Source organism: Pelobates fuscus, chromosome 12, assembly GCF_036172605.1.
Source record: "Pelobates fuscus isolate aPelFus1 chromosome 12, aPelFus1.pri, whole genome shotgun sequence".
Lineage (NCBI taxonomy): Eukaryota > Metazoa > Chordata > Amphibia > Anura > Pelobatidae > Pelobates > Pelobates fuscus.
Genome location: NC_086328.1, coordinates 8,643,088 through 8,657,899, shown reverse-complemented (window position 1 = coordinate 8,657,899; position 14,812 = coordinate 8,643,088). Strand labels below are relative to the sequence as shown.

The following is a 14,812-nucleotide window of genomic DNA, read 5'->3' as shown; positions in this document are numbered from 1 at the left end:
ATATATATATATATATAGTGTGTGTGTGTAGATTACCTCTCATGTATTTTGCGATGTATCCGTTTATTCAGAACACTGACTATTCTCAGTCTGTTATCTTTATCTGACAATATACACTTTAGCTAGACTTACATATTTTGCTCCTGTAACAGTATTGATAAAGTGAACTCTCATTACGCATAATATATCTGTAGCTGAACAGAGGTTTATTGGAGTGGAGGGATGACGGTAAAGTATGACATTATTAAATAAGAGGAGACTATCTATAATTATTGAAGTTGTGATCCTAGAGTTGCAGGTCCTGATGCCCTGTTTGTAAACATAATAGTTTATTTTTAGTGGTCTGGAATACAGAGGACATTGTTCAATTCCTGCTGATAGTTACAGATACCCCTGGGGACTCGCTTTAAGTGTGCTACGGGGCTTGGGCAATGAATGGGCGTAATCCTAGGAGCTGAGCAGCCTCTATAACCATTATTTGAGAATCAATTTCAATTTCAAATTATTTCAAATAATCAATTTCATCTTAAATACAAGTGATTTATGGATATTATTACATCACAGCAAGCAATTGAGGAAAGAGAGTTTCTATATAAACTAGTGTAATAGAAATGCGGTTGCCACAATTATTGAGTCGCTGTTATGGGATTTAATCCAAAAATGGGGACAAAACAACTTACATCTTCTGGCACAGTGATATCATAATACTTAATTTCCATCAACAATCAAAATAAAAAGCAGTTTGTGTCCCCATATATATCTGCTTGGTTCTCAGAGTCTAGTCTAGTATTAGAAAGGCAATACACGACGACTGAGGCTATTGGTCAGCCGATCCACGTTCATTCTTATTATATTACCTCTGTATTCCTGTTATGTATGCCTGCCTTGTGTTTTGATGAAACAATAAAGATCGTCCAAAAAAAAAGGCAATACACTATGGCACAGAGTGTCTGCTCTATATCAAACTAGGAACATAGGATCTTCTTCCGATCACAATTGGGGCTTGGAATGCCATGCTCAATTTGTATTACTGCATTTTAGCTATTGTACAGCGTGTTCTACGTCACAAAACATACTTCATCGTCTGTGTAACACTAGTAAAAATGCATTATATTTATATATCTAAAAATAAACTAAATGCATACATGGTGAACAGATTTGTTCTAAAGACAGAATCTAACGTAAAGGATACAATAGAAATGCTAATTAAAGAATGCAGCTGCAAGATTCTAGTTACACAATGAAAGCTATGTTTTTAGTCTAAGTTTATTTACCCATTTATTTTGGAAACAGTGGTCCAGCAGGCATGGGGATCAGTCAGTCAGACTAGTTCACTTATTAAAGCTGCTGTATGTCTCTAATAGAATACTTTATAAAAGTTTTAGATGAGCTCGACTGACTTCCTTTACAGGTCATGAAATCCTGTGCAAATTGTAGCACTCACTAGAGTATCTGTTTGTGACATGCTCACATCATATAATAGAACTTTATTTTTTATATTGTTTTACTCTCTTTCCAAAGACTGATACAAAATATTTGCTTTTAAATTTCTTCATTAAATATGTTTGTAATATATTATGCTCTAAGGGCAAATGTGCTTTACCTAATATGTTAATGCACAAAAAAAAAAAGGAAAAATAAATCCTATTGCTAATAAAAAAAAAAAAAATACCCAGTGGAGGCACCAACAGACATCTAAATGTAGAATGGAAATAAATTGTCTGCGTGTGTCTATCTGCAATATCTTCACATCTAAACATGTAGCTGCTGCCAGAGAGATAGCATTACAATACCGCTGATCTAGCTGTTAAAGGGTTAACCTGCTCTTTTGATTTACCTCCAACTTTCAGTCAGTCAGATTTTCTAATGTTAAACTAATTTCCACCTTTCTTTTCTGTAATGTTTGTTTCTATATATTTAGTAGTGCCTTACATTACTGTAAATAAATTTACAAAATAGATTTTGTCCCCCTCCCTCCCTCCCCTCTACCACCATTATCTGTGTATCAGAGATTGCATATTCCTAAACTACCTCCTGTGCGAGAGGGGTGTGCAGAGCATTTTGTAGCTATTTATTACAGAACCCTTTGCACTCCGAGGATTAGTGATCTCTACAGCTAGGCTGCACAAGATACGAAGTCTGCCCTGATTAGCAACCCTGTGATTACAATGCATGACATGCGTTGCGTAATAGCATAAGTCTGCGCGTTACAAGATGGAAGCCGTCTCTAAAATTTGCAGCAGAGCATTGAATGCCACGCTCCTCCCGAAATGAAGGGGCTGAGTAACTTTAATTAGGTCTGACAGGCTTACAATGTGTTTATACAAAATCTTATTACATATTAGTTGCACCGTGAATGTATCTTTAATGTATTACTTCAACATCACAGCTCGGCAAAGCCTTTATTCCTGTCCTGTCTTGATTGGTAATCGTATTAACATGAACTCATTAAGAAATCCTTCAGTGTATTTAGAAGGGTTTTGGTTCAGTGCACACAGCATGTTTCTTACGAGACACGCCGGTTACAGGCAGGGAGCGCCTGGCTGCAAGGCGGTCTCGGATCGGATTCACATGAAGCACACGTACATGGATTGCTGACAGACATACCGTTCATACTGTTTTAGGTTTGCTAATCAGTACAGTGTCATAAAAACAAAATGTGAGCGTGTAACCAATCTGTAGCCAGCCAGTAAGGAGGGCAGTTTTACAATAATGTTCTTGTGTTTCCATCCAGGAACCTTGTAACGTGCGTCTTCCGTATGCATCCATTAATACAAACAATGCAGGAACAGGTGCTGTCAAGGACTGGTGTGCCATTTTATAGACTAATTGAGGTTGCAAATTAAACAGAGTCTGGAGCAGTTGAGGCCTAGTCATGAAGGAATTGTAAACAGCAATCTTCTGATAACACTTTCCCTCTTCTTGTTGCCATGACAATGTGGTAGCCAGCTTAGAAAAGTCAACAGCACTCACAGACCTAGAGAAACAGAGAAAGGACTTGTTAGAAGATGAACTCCGCACAGTAACCTCAGGTGCCCAACTAATGACCATAGACGGGTCCTTGCCCAAGGATAGTGTTATTGCTGGGCACATAGGTGAAAAGTGCCGGCCTAATATATCTAAAATTCACATGCTGCCAGAAGGAAACCAGATCATTAGCCAAGGAGGGGACTGTCTTGATTTATTTCCCTCTTGTAGTAGGATTTATGCTCTGTACTGTGGAGAATAAGACTTAGCAGCTCTACCCCTGCATGACAAGGTCTACAGCAATAGATTGAAAAGGGTAGGTTGCATCAGCTGGTGGCATTACCAAACAATCCCCACCTAGAGAAATATACTGCTGGCTCCTCTCACCCCCACAATCTATAATACGTTTCAAAGGAGCAGGTCACCTGCTGAAATGATACAGTAAATTAATTTAGTAATTAATTACACTGTGTGATGTTAAGGGTTATTTGTATTTAGTAGCAATAATAAGTCAAACTAGGTTGTAGTGATCTTGACCTCTCTTCCTTATTGTCTTCAGGTTAACAGTAAGCCATTGGCTATAATTCTACAGTTCTGCAATCCCTGAGTGTTGGAGGACATGACAGCTGGGAATATATACTATTTAATAAAAACAGTGGCTATCTTACCACAGGAGTCTGTGATAATACTTAGGGGGTTTAGAGAAACCGCTAGATATAGCTTATGTGCAGATAGATGAGCACGCTACACCTGTAGTTAGTAATGGATGCAAAAAAAAATAAAGTACCACTCCCCCTAGTTGTCACAGGCAATGCTACAACATAAAATAGTTTCAAGTGCACATCAATAGAGATAATAGTAAAATGAGAAGCTTTATTTCATTTACCAAAGTAACTCATGTCATCATCATAGTACATGTAATAAAGCACAACCTAGTTATCCAATTTATAAACGTGTGGATATACCGACAGGTACAACATTTGTCAAGGGTTGAACTATGATTGACATGATTATATGAGTAAATAAAAAAAGCTCATCATTGTATTATTATATGTATTATTGTATGTTGTAAAACCTATAGTCAGAGTGGGGGGGGAGGGGGGTTGGAGAAGGGATGCTCTAAGTAGACTAGAGTAAAAATCTCTCCATGTCATCTTCCCTTTCTGACATAAGTATTACAAATAGTCTAGAGATGCATAAGCAACTTATCTTGCTGTTGGGAAACACAATTAGCCGTAATTAATTCAATAAAGCATTTAAAATTAAGGTCATTTAATGACACAGCCTCCCTTGTTCTGAGCAGAGAACCTCGATCGTGCCTAGGGAGATCTGATTAATTTTGCGGTGTACAAAAGGTTCTGGTGTCACTTATGCAAAAGAGTGATGCCTAGCGGAATTAAAAAGGGAATATAGGGCAGGGTGTATGCTCGTAAGGTGTCCCAATTTCACAGCTGGAAATCTGATATCCCAAGAGGAGCAGCTGCCTGTCAAACCTATCAAGTCATTCATGTATTAAAGATTATTAATTAACAAGCAAACACCTTGACATACATTCAGTGGAAAAAAAATAGATGGTGCGTTCTCCCTGCATCTTTCTAAAACCAGAATCCTGCATCCATCTGGCTTATAAATGGTGGCACTCATTCTGGTGGCACTCTCTGGAACTCTGAGTGAATTGGCAGACCTCTTCTGAGTATGACCTAGCTGAGCCCTCACTCATTGGGGAAAACACTGAAATATAGGAAAACCTGCTATCTGGGAATGTTCCCAAACTTAAATCTGGATAGTTTGACCCAAATAAGTGTGATAGGGCTGTCAGTTGCAACTTTTGCAGTCATGTTTACCAGCGTGTGTATATATTAACATGTTGTGTTTGAAACCTGACCACATTTAGACTGTTTTCATTGTGGGGTAACATTACTAGAGGTCATATCAAAGAAGAGAGATAAATGAGATAGCTGAATGATATACAGTTGTGAACCCTTTGGAATGATATGTATTTCTGCACAAATTGGTCATAAAATGTGATCTGATCATCATCTAAGTCACAACAATAGACAATCACAGTCTGCTTAAACTAATAACACACAAAGAATGAAATGTTGCCATGTTTTTATTGAACACACCATGTAAACATTCACAGTGCAGGTGGAAAAAGTATGTGAACCCTTGGATTTAATAACTGGTTGAACCTCCTTTGGCAGGAATAACTTCAACCAAACGTTTCCTGTAGTTGCAGATCAGACGTGCACAACGGTCAGGAGTAATTCTTGACCATTCCTCTTTACAGAACTGTTTCAGTTCAGCAATATTCTTGGGATGTCTGGTAGGAATCGCTTTCTTGAGGTCATGCCACAGCATCTCAATCAGGTTGAGGTCAGGACTCTGACTGGGCCACTTCAGAAGGCATGTTTTCTTCTGTTGAAGCCATTCTGTTGTTGATTTACTTCTATGCTTTGGGTCATTGTCCTGTTGCAACACCCATCTTCTGTTGAGCTTCAGCTGGTAGACAGATGGCCTTAAGTTCTCCTGCAAAATGTCTTGATAAACTTGGGAATTCATTTTTATTTCGATGATAGCAATCCGTCCAGGCCCTGACGCAGCAAAGCAGCCCCAAACCATGATGCCCCCACCACCATACTTCACAGTTGGGATGAGGTTGGTGTGCTTTGCCTCTTTTTCGCCACACATAGTGTTGTGTGTTTCTTCCAAACAACTCAACATTGGTTTCATCTGTCCACAGAATATTTTGCCAGTACTGCTGTGGAACATCCAGGTGCTCTTGTGCAAACTGTAAACATGCAGCAATGTTTAGTTTGAACAGCAGTGGCTTCCTCTGTGGTATCCTCCCATGAAATCCATTCTTGTTTAGTGTTTTACGTATTGTAGATTCTCTAACAGGGATGTTAGCATTTGCCAGTGACTTATGTAAGTCTTTAACTGACACTCTAGGATTCTTCTTCACCTCATTGAGCAGTCTGCGCTGTTGTCTTGCAGTCATCTTTACAGGACGGCCACTCCTAGGGAGAGTAGCAGCAGTGCTGATTTATCTCCATTTATAGACAATTTGTCTTACCATGGACTGATGAACAGTAAGGCTTTTGGAGATACTTGTATAACCCTTTCCAGCTTTATGCAAGTCAACAATTCTTAATCGTAGGTCTTCTGAGAGCTCTTTTGTGCGAGGCATCATTCACATCAGGCAATGCTTCTTGTGAAAAGCAAACCCTGAACTGGTGTGTGTTTTTTTATAGGGCAGGGCAGCTGTAACCAACACCTCCAATCTCATCTTATTGACTGGACTCCAGTTGGCTGACATCTCACTCCAATTAGCTCTTGGAGATGTCATTAGTCTAGGGGTTCACATACTTTTTCCACCTGCACTGTGAATGTTTACATAGTGTGTTCAATAAAAACATGGCAACATTTCATTCTTTGTGTGTTATTAGTTTAAGCAGACTGTGACTGTCTATTGTTGTGACTTAGATGATGATCAGATCATATTTTATGACCAATTTGTGCAGAAATACATATCATTCCAAAGGGTTCACATACTTTTTCTTGCAACTGTAAACCAGCTATGGACGAAGCATCTTGAGATCTACCTGGGGATCTAACCTTGGCCACAACTGATTAATGTCCTTGTTTATGAATGTTTTTTATAATAAATAAGGGCAATGTCTAAAATAATCTGCTAAATAAAAAATAAAAATAGCCAACTTCAGGAGTCGTATATTCATGTTTTCCATACATCAGTTGTCTGCGGCACCACATTGTTTAATGAAGGTAAATATAGATAACTGGTTGCAGAGGAGGGTGTGTGGGTATATCCCTTTATGGTATGTATTGACATGCTTACGGGTAATAAAACGTACTGGGAGTTATGTAATGGGATTGCTTTTAATGTGTCTATTTTAGCTCATTTGTGCCTACTTCCACTTTTACAATGGCCGGTGTTTCATGTTAGGTGTATAAAGTGTTGCGGTTTGTTTTGTTTTTATACAGAGGAAAATGGCGCATGCATAAAAAAGTAAGATTTTCTAAAAATGATTCCACCAGTTTTAATACATGACTAACGGCCTTAGCTCCCCATTAAATTGACCTTGTTGAAAGTCATTTCTTACATCCAATTCACTCACTGTCATGAGAACCTGCCTGTATTCACTTAAGCTCTAAATACTTATATGGATTACAAGTGTCAGCGATCCGATTCTACAATCACACTTTGGCAGGCGGGAATTGTTTTATTTTTTTTGCACCAGTCAACAAGCTCATTGAGAGGCACTGAAGTGAGCACTAAATCATGCACTTGATAGGTTAGTACTTGTAAATAATTGCTAGGTGGCAAAGTGCGCAACAAATTTAGGGAAAATATTACTTTTCTTACAGAGTGGTAATTCAGACGTTGGAACTGTCTGCTTAAAAGCTCTGCATTGTAACATGTTGGCACTGTGCTATTAGGTTAGAATACTAATGAAATAATGTGTAATGGCTGAATGAGGCTTTTCTTCCGGCTGAGAGCAGTGTGTAGAAAAGAAGGGGGTATTGCTCAGTATGTGATACACTGCAGACATAACATTAGCACTTGGAACAACACAAGCTTCAAGATGCAGGATTGCTTAATGCCACAGTGCGCGTTCTTCTGTCTGTCTCGCTAGCCTGGATTAGGCATCGTTTTTCAAGCTTCTTGTTGAAAAAAAAATAAAATACCAGGTTTTCATTTTATATTTGTTTCTTTAATAGAAACAAAAGTGAAAACAATCTAGTCCTAGAAGAAAGTGTTATGTACTTTTAATATCTTAAATTCCCTACCTGGGATGCATGTGAGCTGTCATGTTGTCACAGTTCCCTCCTATGGAATCTACGAGGTGGCCTAACGAGGAGCTCTGTAAACCAAGTCTTTCATACAATACCCGTTTTATAGCAGCTTAGTGCTCTCACAGCCATTGCCTCTACAGCCTGATTAGCTACCAAGTATCTTTTCAGTAGAATCTAATTATATCTCACATGTGTGTACTCTGTTTTGAAGTTAATGTTAATACAAACACTATCCATTCTTTGCAGCATTTGAAATGGACAAAGACCCTTTCATTTTATGGATGTGAGTGTGGCCAGGGGCAGGGCTGTTCTGAGACATTTTAGGTGACTTACTAATAATATATACAACTAAAATGTAATTTAGAACAAGAACAATCTATCTTATTACACAGACTGATTTCTAAACACATTTATTGTATTATAAAGACACATTACTGGGAGTATTATTGCTGTGGAGCTCTGTTATACACTCAGACACATTACTGGGAGTATTATTGCAGTGGAGCTCTGTTATACATTCAGACACATTACTGGGAGTATTATTACTGTGGAGCTCTGTTATACACCCAGACACATTACTGGGAGTTTTATTGCTGTGCAGCTCTGTTATACACTCAGACACATTACTGGGAGTATTATTGCTCTGGAGCTCTGTTATACACTCAGACACATTACTGGGAGTATTATTGCTGTGGAGCTCTGTTATACACTCAGACACATTACTGGGAGTTTTATTGCTGTGCAGCTCTGTTATACACTCAGACACATTACTGGGAGTATTATTGCTGCAGAGATCTGTTATACACTCAGACACATTACTGGGAGTATTATTGCTCTGGAGCTCTGTTATACACTCAGACACATTACTGGGAGTATTATTGCTGGGGAGCTCTGTTATACACTCAGACACATTACTGGGAGTTTTATTGCTGTGGGGCTCTGTTATACACTCAGACACATTACTGGGAGTATTATTGCTGTGGGGCTCTGTTATACACTCCGACACATTACTGGGATTATTATTGCTGTGGGAGCTCTGTTATACACTCAGACACATTACTGGCAGTATTATTACTGTGGAGCTCTGTTATACACTCAGACACATTACTGGGAGTATTATAGCTGTGGAGCTCTGTTATACACTCAGACACATTACTGGGAGTATTATTGCCGTGGAGCTCTGTTATACACTCAGACACATTACTGGGAGTATTATTGCTGTGGAGCTCTGTTATACATTCAGACACATTACTGGGAGTATTATTGCTGTGGAGCTCTGTTATACATTCAGACACATTACTGGGAGTATTATTGCTGTGGAGCTCTGTTTTACACTCAGACACATTACTGGGAGTATTATTGCTGTGGAGCTCTGTTATACACTCAGACACATTACTGGGAGTATTATTGCTGTGGAGCTCCGTTATACACAGACACATTACTGGGAGTATTATTGCTGGGGAGCTCTGTTATACACTCAGACACATTACTGGGAGTATTATTGCCGTGGAGCTCTGTTATACACTCAGACACATTACTGGGAGTATTATTGCTGTGGAGCTCTGTTTTACATTCAGACACATTACTGGGAGTATTATTGCTGTGGAGCTCTGTTTTACACTCAGACACATTACTGGGAGTATTATTGCTGTGGAGCTCTGTTATACACTCAGACACATTACTGGGAGTATTATTGCTGTGGAGCTCTGTTTTACACTCAGACACATTACTGGGAGTATTATTACTGTGGGGGCTCTGTTATACACTCAGACACATTACTGGGAGTATTATTACTGTGGGGCTCTGTTATACAGTCAGACACATTACTGGGAGTATTATTACTGTGGGGCTCTGTTATACAGTCAGACACATTACTGGGAGCATTATTGCTGTGGAGCTCTGTTATACACTCAGACACATTACTGGGAGTATTATTACTGTGGAGCTCTGTTATACACTCAGACACATTACTGGGAGTATTATTACTGTGGAGCTCTGTTATACACTCAGACATTACTGGGAGTATTATTACTGTGGGGCTCTGTTATACACTCAGACACATTACTGGGAGTATTATTACTGTGGGGCTCTGTTATACAGTCAGACACATTACTGGGAGTATTATTACTGTGGGGCTCTGTTATACAGTCAGACACATTACTGGGAGCATTATTGCTGTGGAGCTCTGTTATACACTCAGACACATTACTGGGAGTATTATTGCTGTGGAGCTCTGTTATACACTCAGACACATTACTGGGAGTTTTATTGCTGTGCAGCTCTGTTATACACTCAGACACATTACTGGGAGTATTATTGCTGCAGAGATCTGTTATACACTCAGACACATTACTGGGAGTATTATTGCTCTGGAGCTCTGTTATACACTCAGACACATTACTGGGAGTATTATTGCTGGGGAGCTCTGTTATACACTCAGACACATTACTGGGAGTTTTATTGCTGTGGGGCTCTGTTATACACTCAGACACATTACTGGGAGTATTATTGCTGTGGGGCTCTGTTATACACTCCGACACATTACTGGGATTATTATTGCTGTGGGAGCTCTGTTATACACTCAGACACATTACTGGCAGTATTATTACTGTGGAGCTCTGTTATACACTCAGACACATTACTGGGAGTATTATAGCTGTGGAGCTCTGTTATACACTCAGACACATTACTGGGAGTATTATTGCCGTGGAGCTCTGTTATACACTCAGACACATTACTGGGAGTATTATTGCTGTGGAGCTCTGTTATACATTCAGACACATTACTGGGAGTATTATTGCTGTGGAGCTCTGTTATACATTCAGACACATTACTGGGAGTATTATTGCTGTGGAGCTCTGTTTTACACTCAGACACATTACTGGGAGTATTATTGCTGTGGAGCTCTGTTATACACTCAGACACATTACTGGGAGTATTATTGCTGTGGAGCTCCGTTATACACAGACACATTACTGGGAGTATTATTGCTGGGGAGCTCTGTTATACACTCAGACACATTACTGGGAGTATTATTGCCGTGGAGCTCTGTTATACACTCAGACACATTACTGGGAGTATTATTGCTGTGGAGCTCTGTTTTACATTCAGACACATTACTGGGAGTATTATTGCTGTGGAGCTCTGTTTTACACTCAGACACATTACTGGGAGTATTATTGCTGTGGAGCTCTGTTATACACTCAGACACATTACTGGGAGTATTATTGCTGTGGAGCTCTGTTTTACACTCAGACACATTACTGGGAGTATTATTACTGTGGGGGCTCTGTTATACACTCAGACACATTACTGGGAGTATTATTGCTGTGGAGCTCTGTTTTACACTCAGACACATTACTGGGAGTATTATTACTGTGGGGGCTCTGTTATACACTCAGACACATTACTGGGAGTATTATTACTGTGGGGCTCTGTTATACAGTCAGACACATTACTGGGAGTATTATTACTGTGGGGCTCTGTTATACAGTCAGACACATTACTGGGAGCATTATTGCTGTGGAGCTCTGTTATACACTCAGACACATTACTGGGAGTATTATTACTGTGGAGCTCTGTTATACACTCAGACACATTACTGGGAGTATTATTGCTGTGGAGCTCTGTTATACACTCAGACACATTACTGGGAGTTTTATTGCTGTGCAGCTCTGTTATACACTCAGACACATTACTGGGAGTATTATTGCTGCAGAGATCTGTTATACACTCAGACACATTACTGGGAGTATTATTGCTCTGGAGCTCTGTTATACACTCAGACACATTACTGGGAGTATTATTGCTGGGGAGCTCTGTTATACACTCAGACACATTACTGGGAGTTTTATTGCTGTGGGGCTCTGTTATACACTCAGACACATTACTGGGAGTATTATTGCTGTGGGGCTCTGTTATACACTCCGACACATTACTGGGATTATTATTGCTGTGGGAGCTCTGTTATACACTCAGACACATTACTGGCAGTATTATTACTGTGGAGCTCTGTTATACACTCAGACACATTACTGGGAGTATTATAGCTGTGGAGCTCTGTTATACACTCAGACACATTACTGGGAGTATTATTGCCGTGGAGCTCTGTTATACACTCAGACACATTACTGGGAGTATTATTGCTGTGGAGCTCTGTTATACATTCAGACACATTACTGGGAGTATTATTGCTGTGGAGCTCTGTTATACATTCAGACACATTACTGGGAGTATTATTGCTGTGGAGCTCTGTTTTACACTCAGACACATTACTGGGAGTATTATTGCTGTGGAGCTCTGTTATACACTCAGACACATTACTGGGAGTATTATTGCTGTGGAGCTCCGTTATACACAGACACATTACTGGGAGTATTATTGCTGGGGAGCTCTGTTATACACTCAGACACATTACTGGGAGTATTATTGCCGTGGAGCTCTGTTATACACTCAGACACATTACTGGGAGTATTATTGCTGTGGAGCTCTGTTTTACATTCAGACACATTACTGGGAGTATTATTGCTGTGGAGCTCTGTTTTACATTCAGACACATTACTGGGAGTATTATTGCTGTGGAGCTCTGTTTTACACTCAGACACATTACTGGGAGTATTATTGCTGTGGAGCTCTGTTATACACTCAGACACATTACTGGGAGTATTATTGCTGTGGAGCTCTGTTTTACACTCAGACACATTACTGGGAGTATTATTACTGTGGGGGCTCTGTTATACACTCAGACACATTACTGGGAGTATTATTACTGTGGGGCTCTGTTATACAGTCAGACACATTACTGGGAGTATTATTACTGTGGGGCTCTGTTATACAGTCAGACACATTACTGGGAGCATTATTGCTGTGGAGCTCTGTTATACACTCAGACACATTACTGGGAGTATTATTACTGTGGAGCTCTGTTATACACTCAGACACATTACTGGGAGTATTATTACTGTGGAGCTCTGTTATACACTCAGACATTACTGGGAGTATTATTACTGTGGGGCTCTGTTATACACTCAGACACATTACTGGGAGTATTATTACTGTGGGGCTCTGTTATACAGTCAGACACATTACTGGGAGTATTATTACTGTGGGGCTCTGTTATACAGTCAGACACATTACTGGGAGCATTATTGCTGTGGAGCTCTGTTATACACTCAGACACATTACTGGGAGTATTATTGCTGTGGAGCTCTGTTATACACTCAGACACATTACTGGGAGTTTTATTGCTGTGCAGCTCTGTTATACACTCAGACACATTACTGGGAGTATTATTGCTGCAGAGATCTGTTATACACTCAGACACATTACTGGGAGTATTATTGCTGGGGAGCTCTGTTATACACTCAGACACATTACTGGGAGTTTTATTGCTGTGGGGCTCTGTTATACACTCAGACACATTACTGGGAGTATTATTGCTGTGGGGCTCTGTTATACACTCCGACACATTACTGGGATTATTATTGCTGTGGGAGCTCTGTTATACACTCAGACACATTACTGGCAGTATTATTACTGTGGAGCTCTGTTATACACTCAGACACATTACTGGGAGTATTATAGCTGTGGAGCTCTGTTATACACTCAGACACATTACTGGGAGTATTATTGCCGTGGAGCTCTGTTATACACTCAGACACATTACTGGGAGTATTATTGCTGTGGAGCTCTGTTATACATTCAGACACATTACTGGGAGTATTATTGCTGTGGAGCTCTGTTATACATTCAAACACATTACTGGGAGTATTATTGCTGTGGAGCTCTGTTTTACACTCAGACACATTACTGGGAGTATTATTGCTGTGGAGCTCTGTTATACACTCAGACACATTACTGGGAGTATTATTGCTGTGGAGCTCCGTTATACACAGACACATTACTGGGAGTATTATTGCTGGGGAGCTCTGTTATACACTCAGACACATTACTGGGAGTATTATTGCTGTGGAGCTCTGTTTTACATTCAGACACATTACTGGGAGTATTATTGCTGTGGAGCTCTGTTTTACACTCAGACACATTACTGGGAGTATTATTGCTGTGGAGCTCTGTTATACACTCAGACACATTACTGGGAGTATTATTGCTGTGGAGCTCTGTTTTACACTCAGACACATTACTGGGAGTATTATTACTGTGGGGGCTCTGTTATACACTCAGACACATTACTGGGAGTATTATTACTGTGGGGCTCTGTTATACAGTCAGACACATTACTGGGAGTATTATTACTGTGGGGCTCTGTTATACAGTCAGACACATTACTGGGAGCATTATTGCTGTGGAGCTCTGTTATACACTCAGACACATTACTGGGAGTATTATTACTGTGGAGCTCTGTTATACACTCAGACACATTACTGGGAGTATTATTGCTGTGGAGCTCTGTTATACACTCAGACACATTACTGGGAGTATTATTACTGTGGAGCTCTGTTATACACTCAGACATTACTGGGAGTATTATTACTGTGGGGCTCTGTTATACACTCAGACACATTACTGGGAGTATTATTACTGTGGGGCTCTGTTATACACTCAGACATTACTGGGAGTATTATTGCTGTGGAGCTCTGTTTTACACTCACATTACTGGGAGTATTATTACTGTGGAGCTCTGTTATACACCCAGACACATTACTGGGAGTATTATTGCTGTGGGGCTCTGTTATACACTCAGACACATTACTGGGAGTATTATTGCTGTGGAGCTCTGTTATACACTCAGACACATTACTGGGAGTATTATTACTGTGGGGCTCTGTTATACACTCAGACACATTACTGGGAGTATTATTACTGTGGAGCTCTGTTATACACTCAGACACATTACTGGGAGTATTATTGCTGTGGGGCTCTGTTATACACTCAGACACATTACTGGGAGTATTATTGCTGTGGGGCTCTGTTATACACTCAGACACATTACTAGGAGTATTATTGCTGTGGGGCTCTGTTATACACTCAGACACATTACTGGGAGTATTATTGCTGTGGGGCTCTG

General features: G+C 39.9%; 1 protein-coding gene across 2 annotated transcripts in view; it reads right to left on the bottom strand.

The window, feature by feature from the left end:
* CDH13 (cadherin 13) overlaps positions 1–14,812 on the bottom strand; it is a 535,505-nt gene that overhangs the window by 3,214 nt on the left and 517,479 nt on the right. For both annotated transcript variants that reach the window (XM_063437863.1, XM_063437864.1), the window contains exon 14: positions 37–2,977. In XM_063437863.1, coding sequence (XP_063293933.1) covers positions 2,970–2,977 — 8 coding nt within the window. In that variant the 3' untranslated portion in view covers positions 37–2,969. The remainder of the gene's footprint in view (positions 1–36; positions 2,978–14,812) is intronic.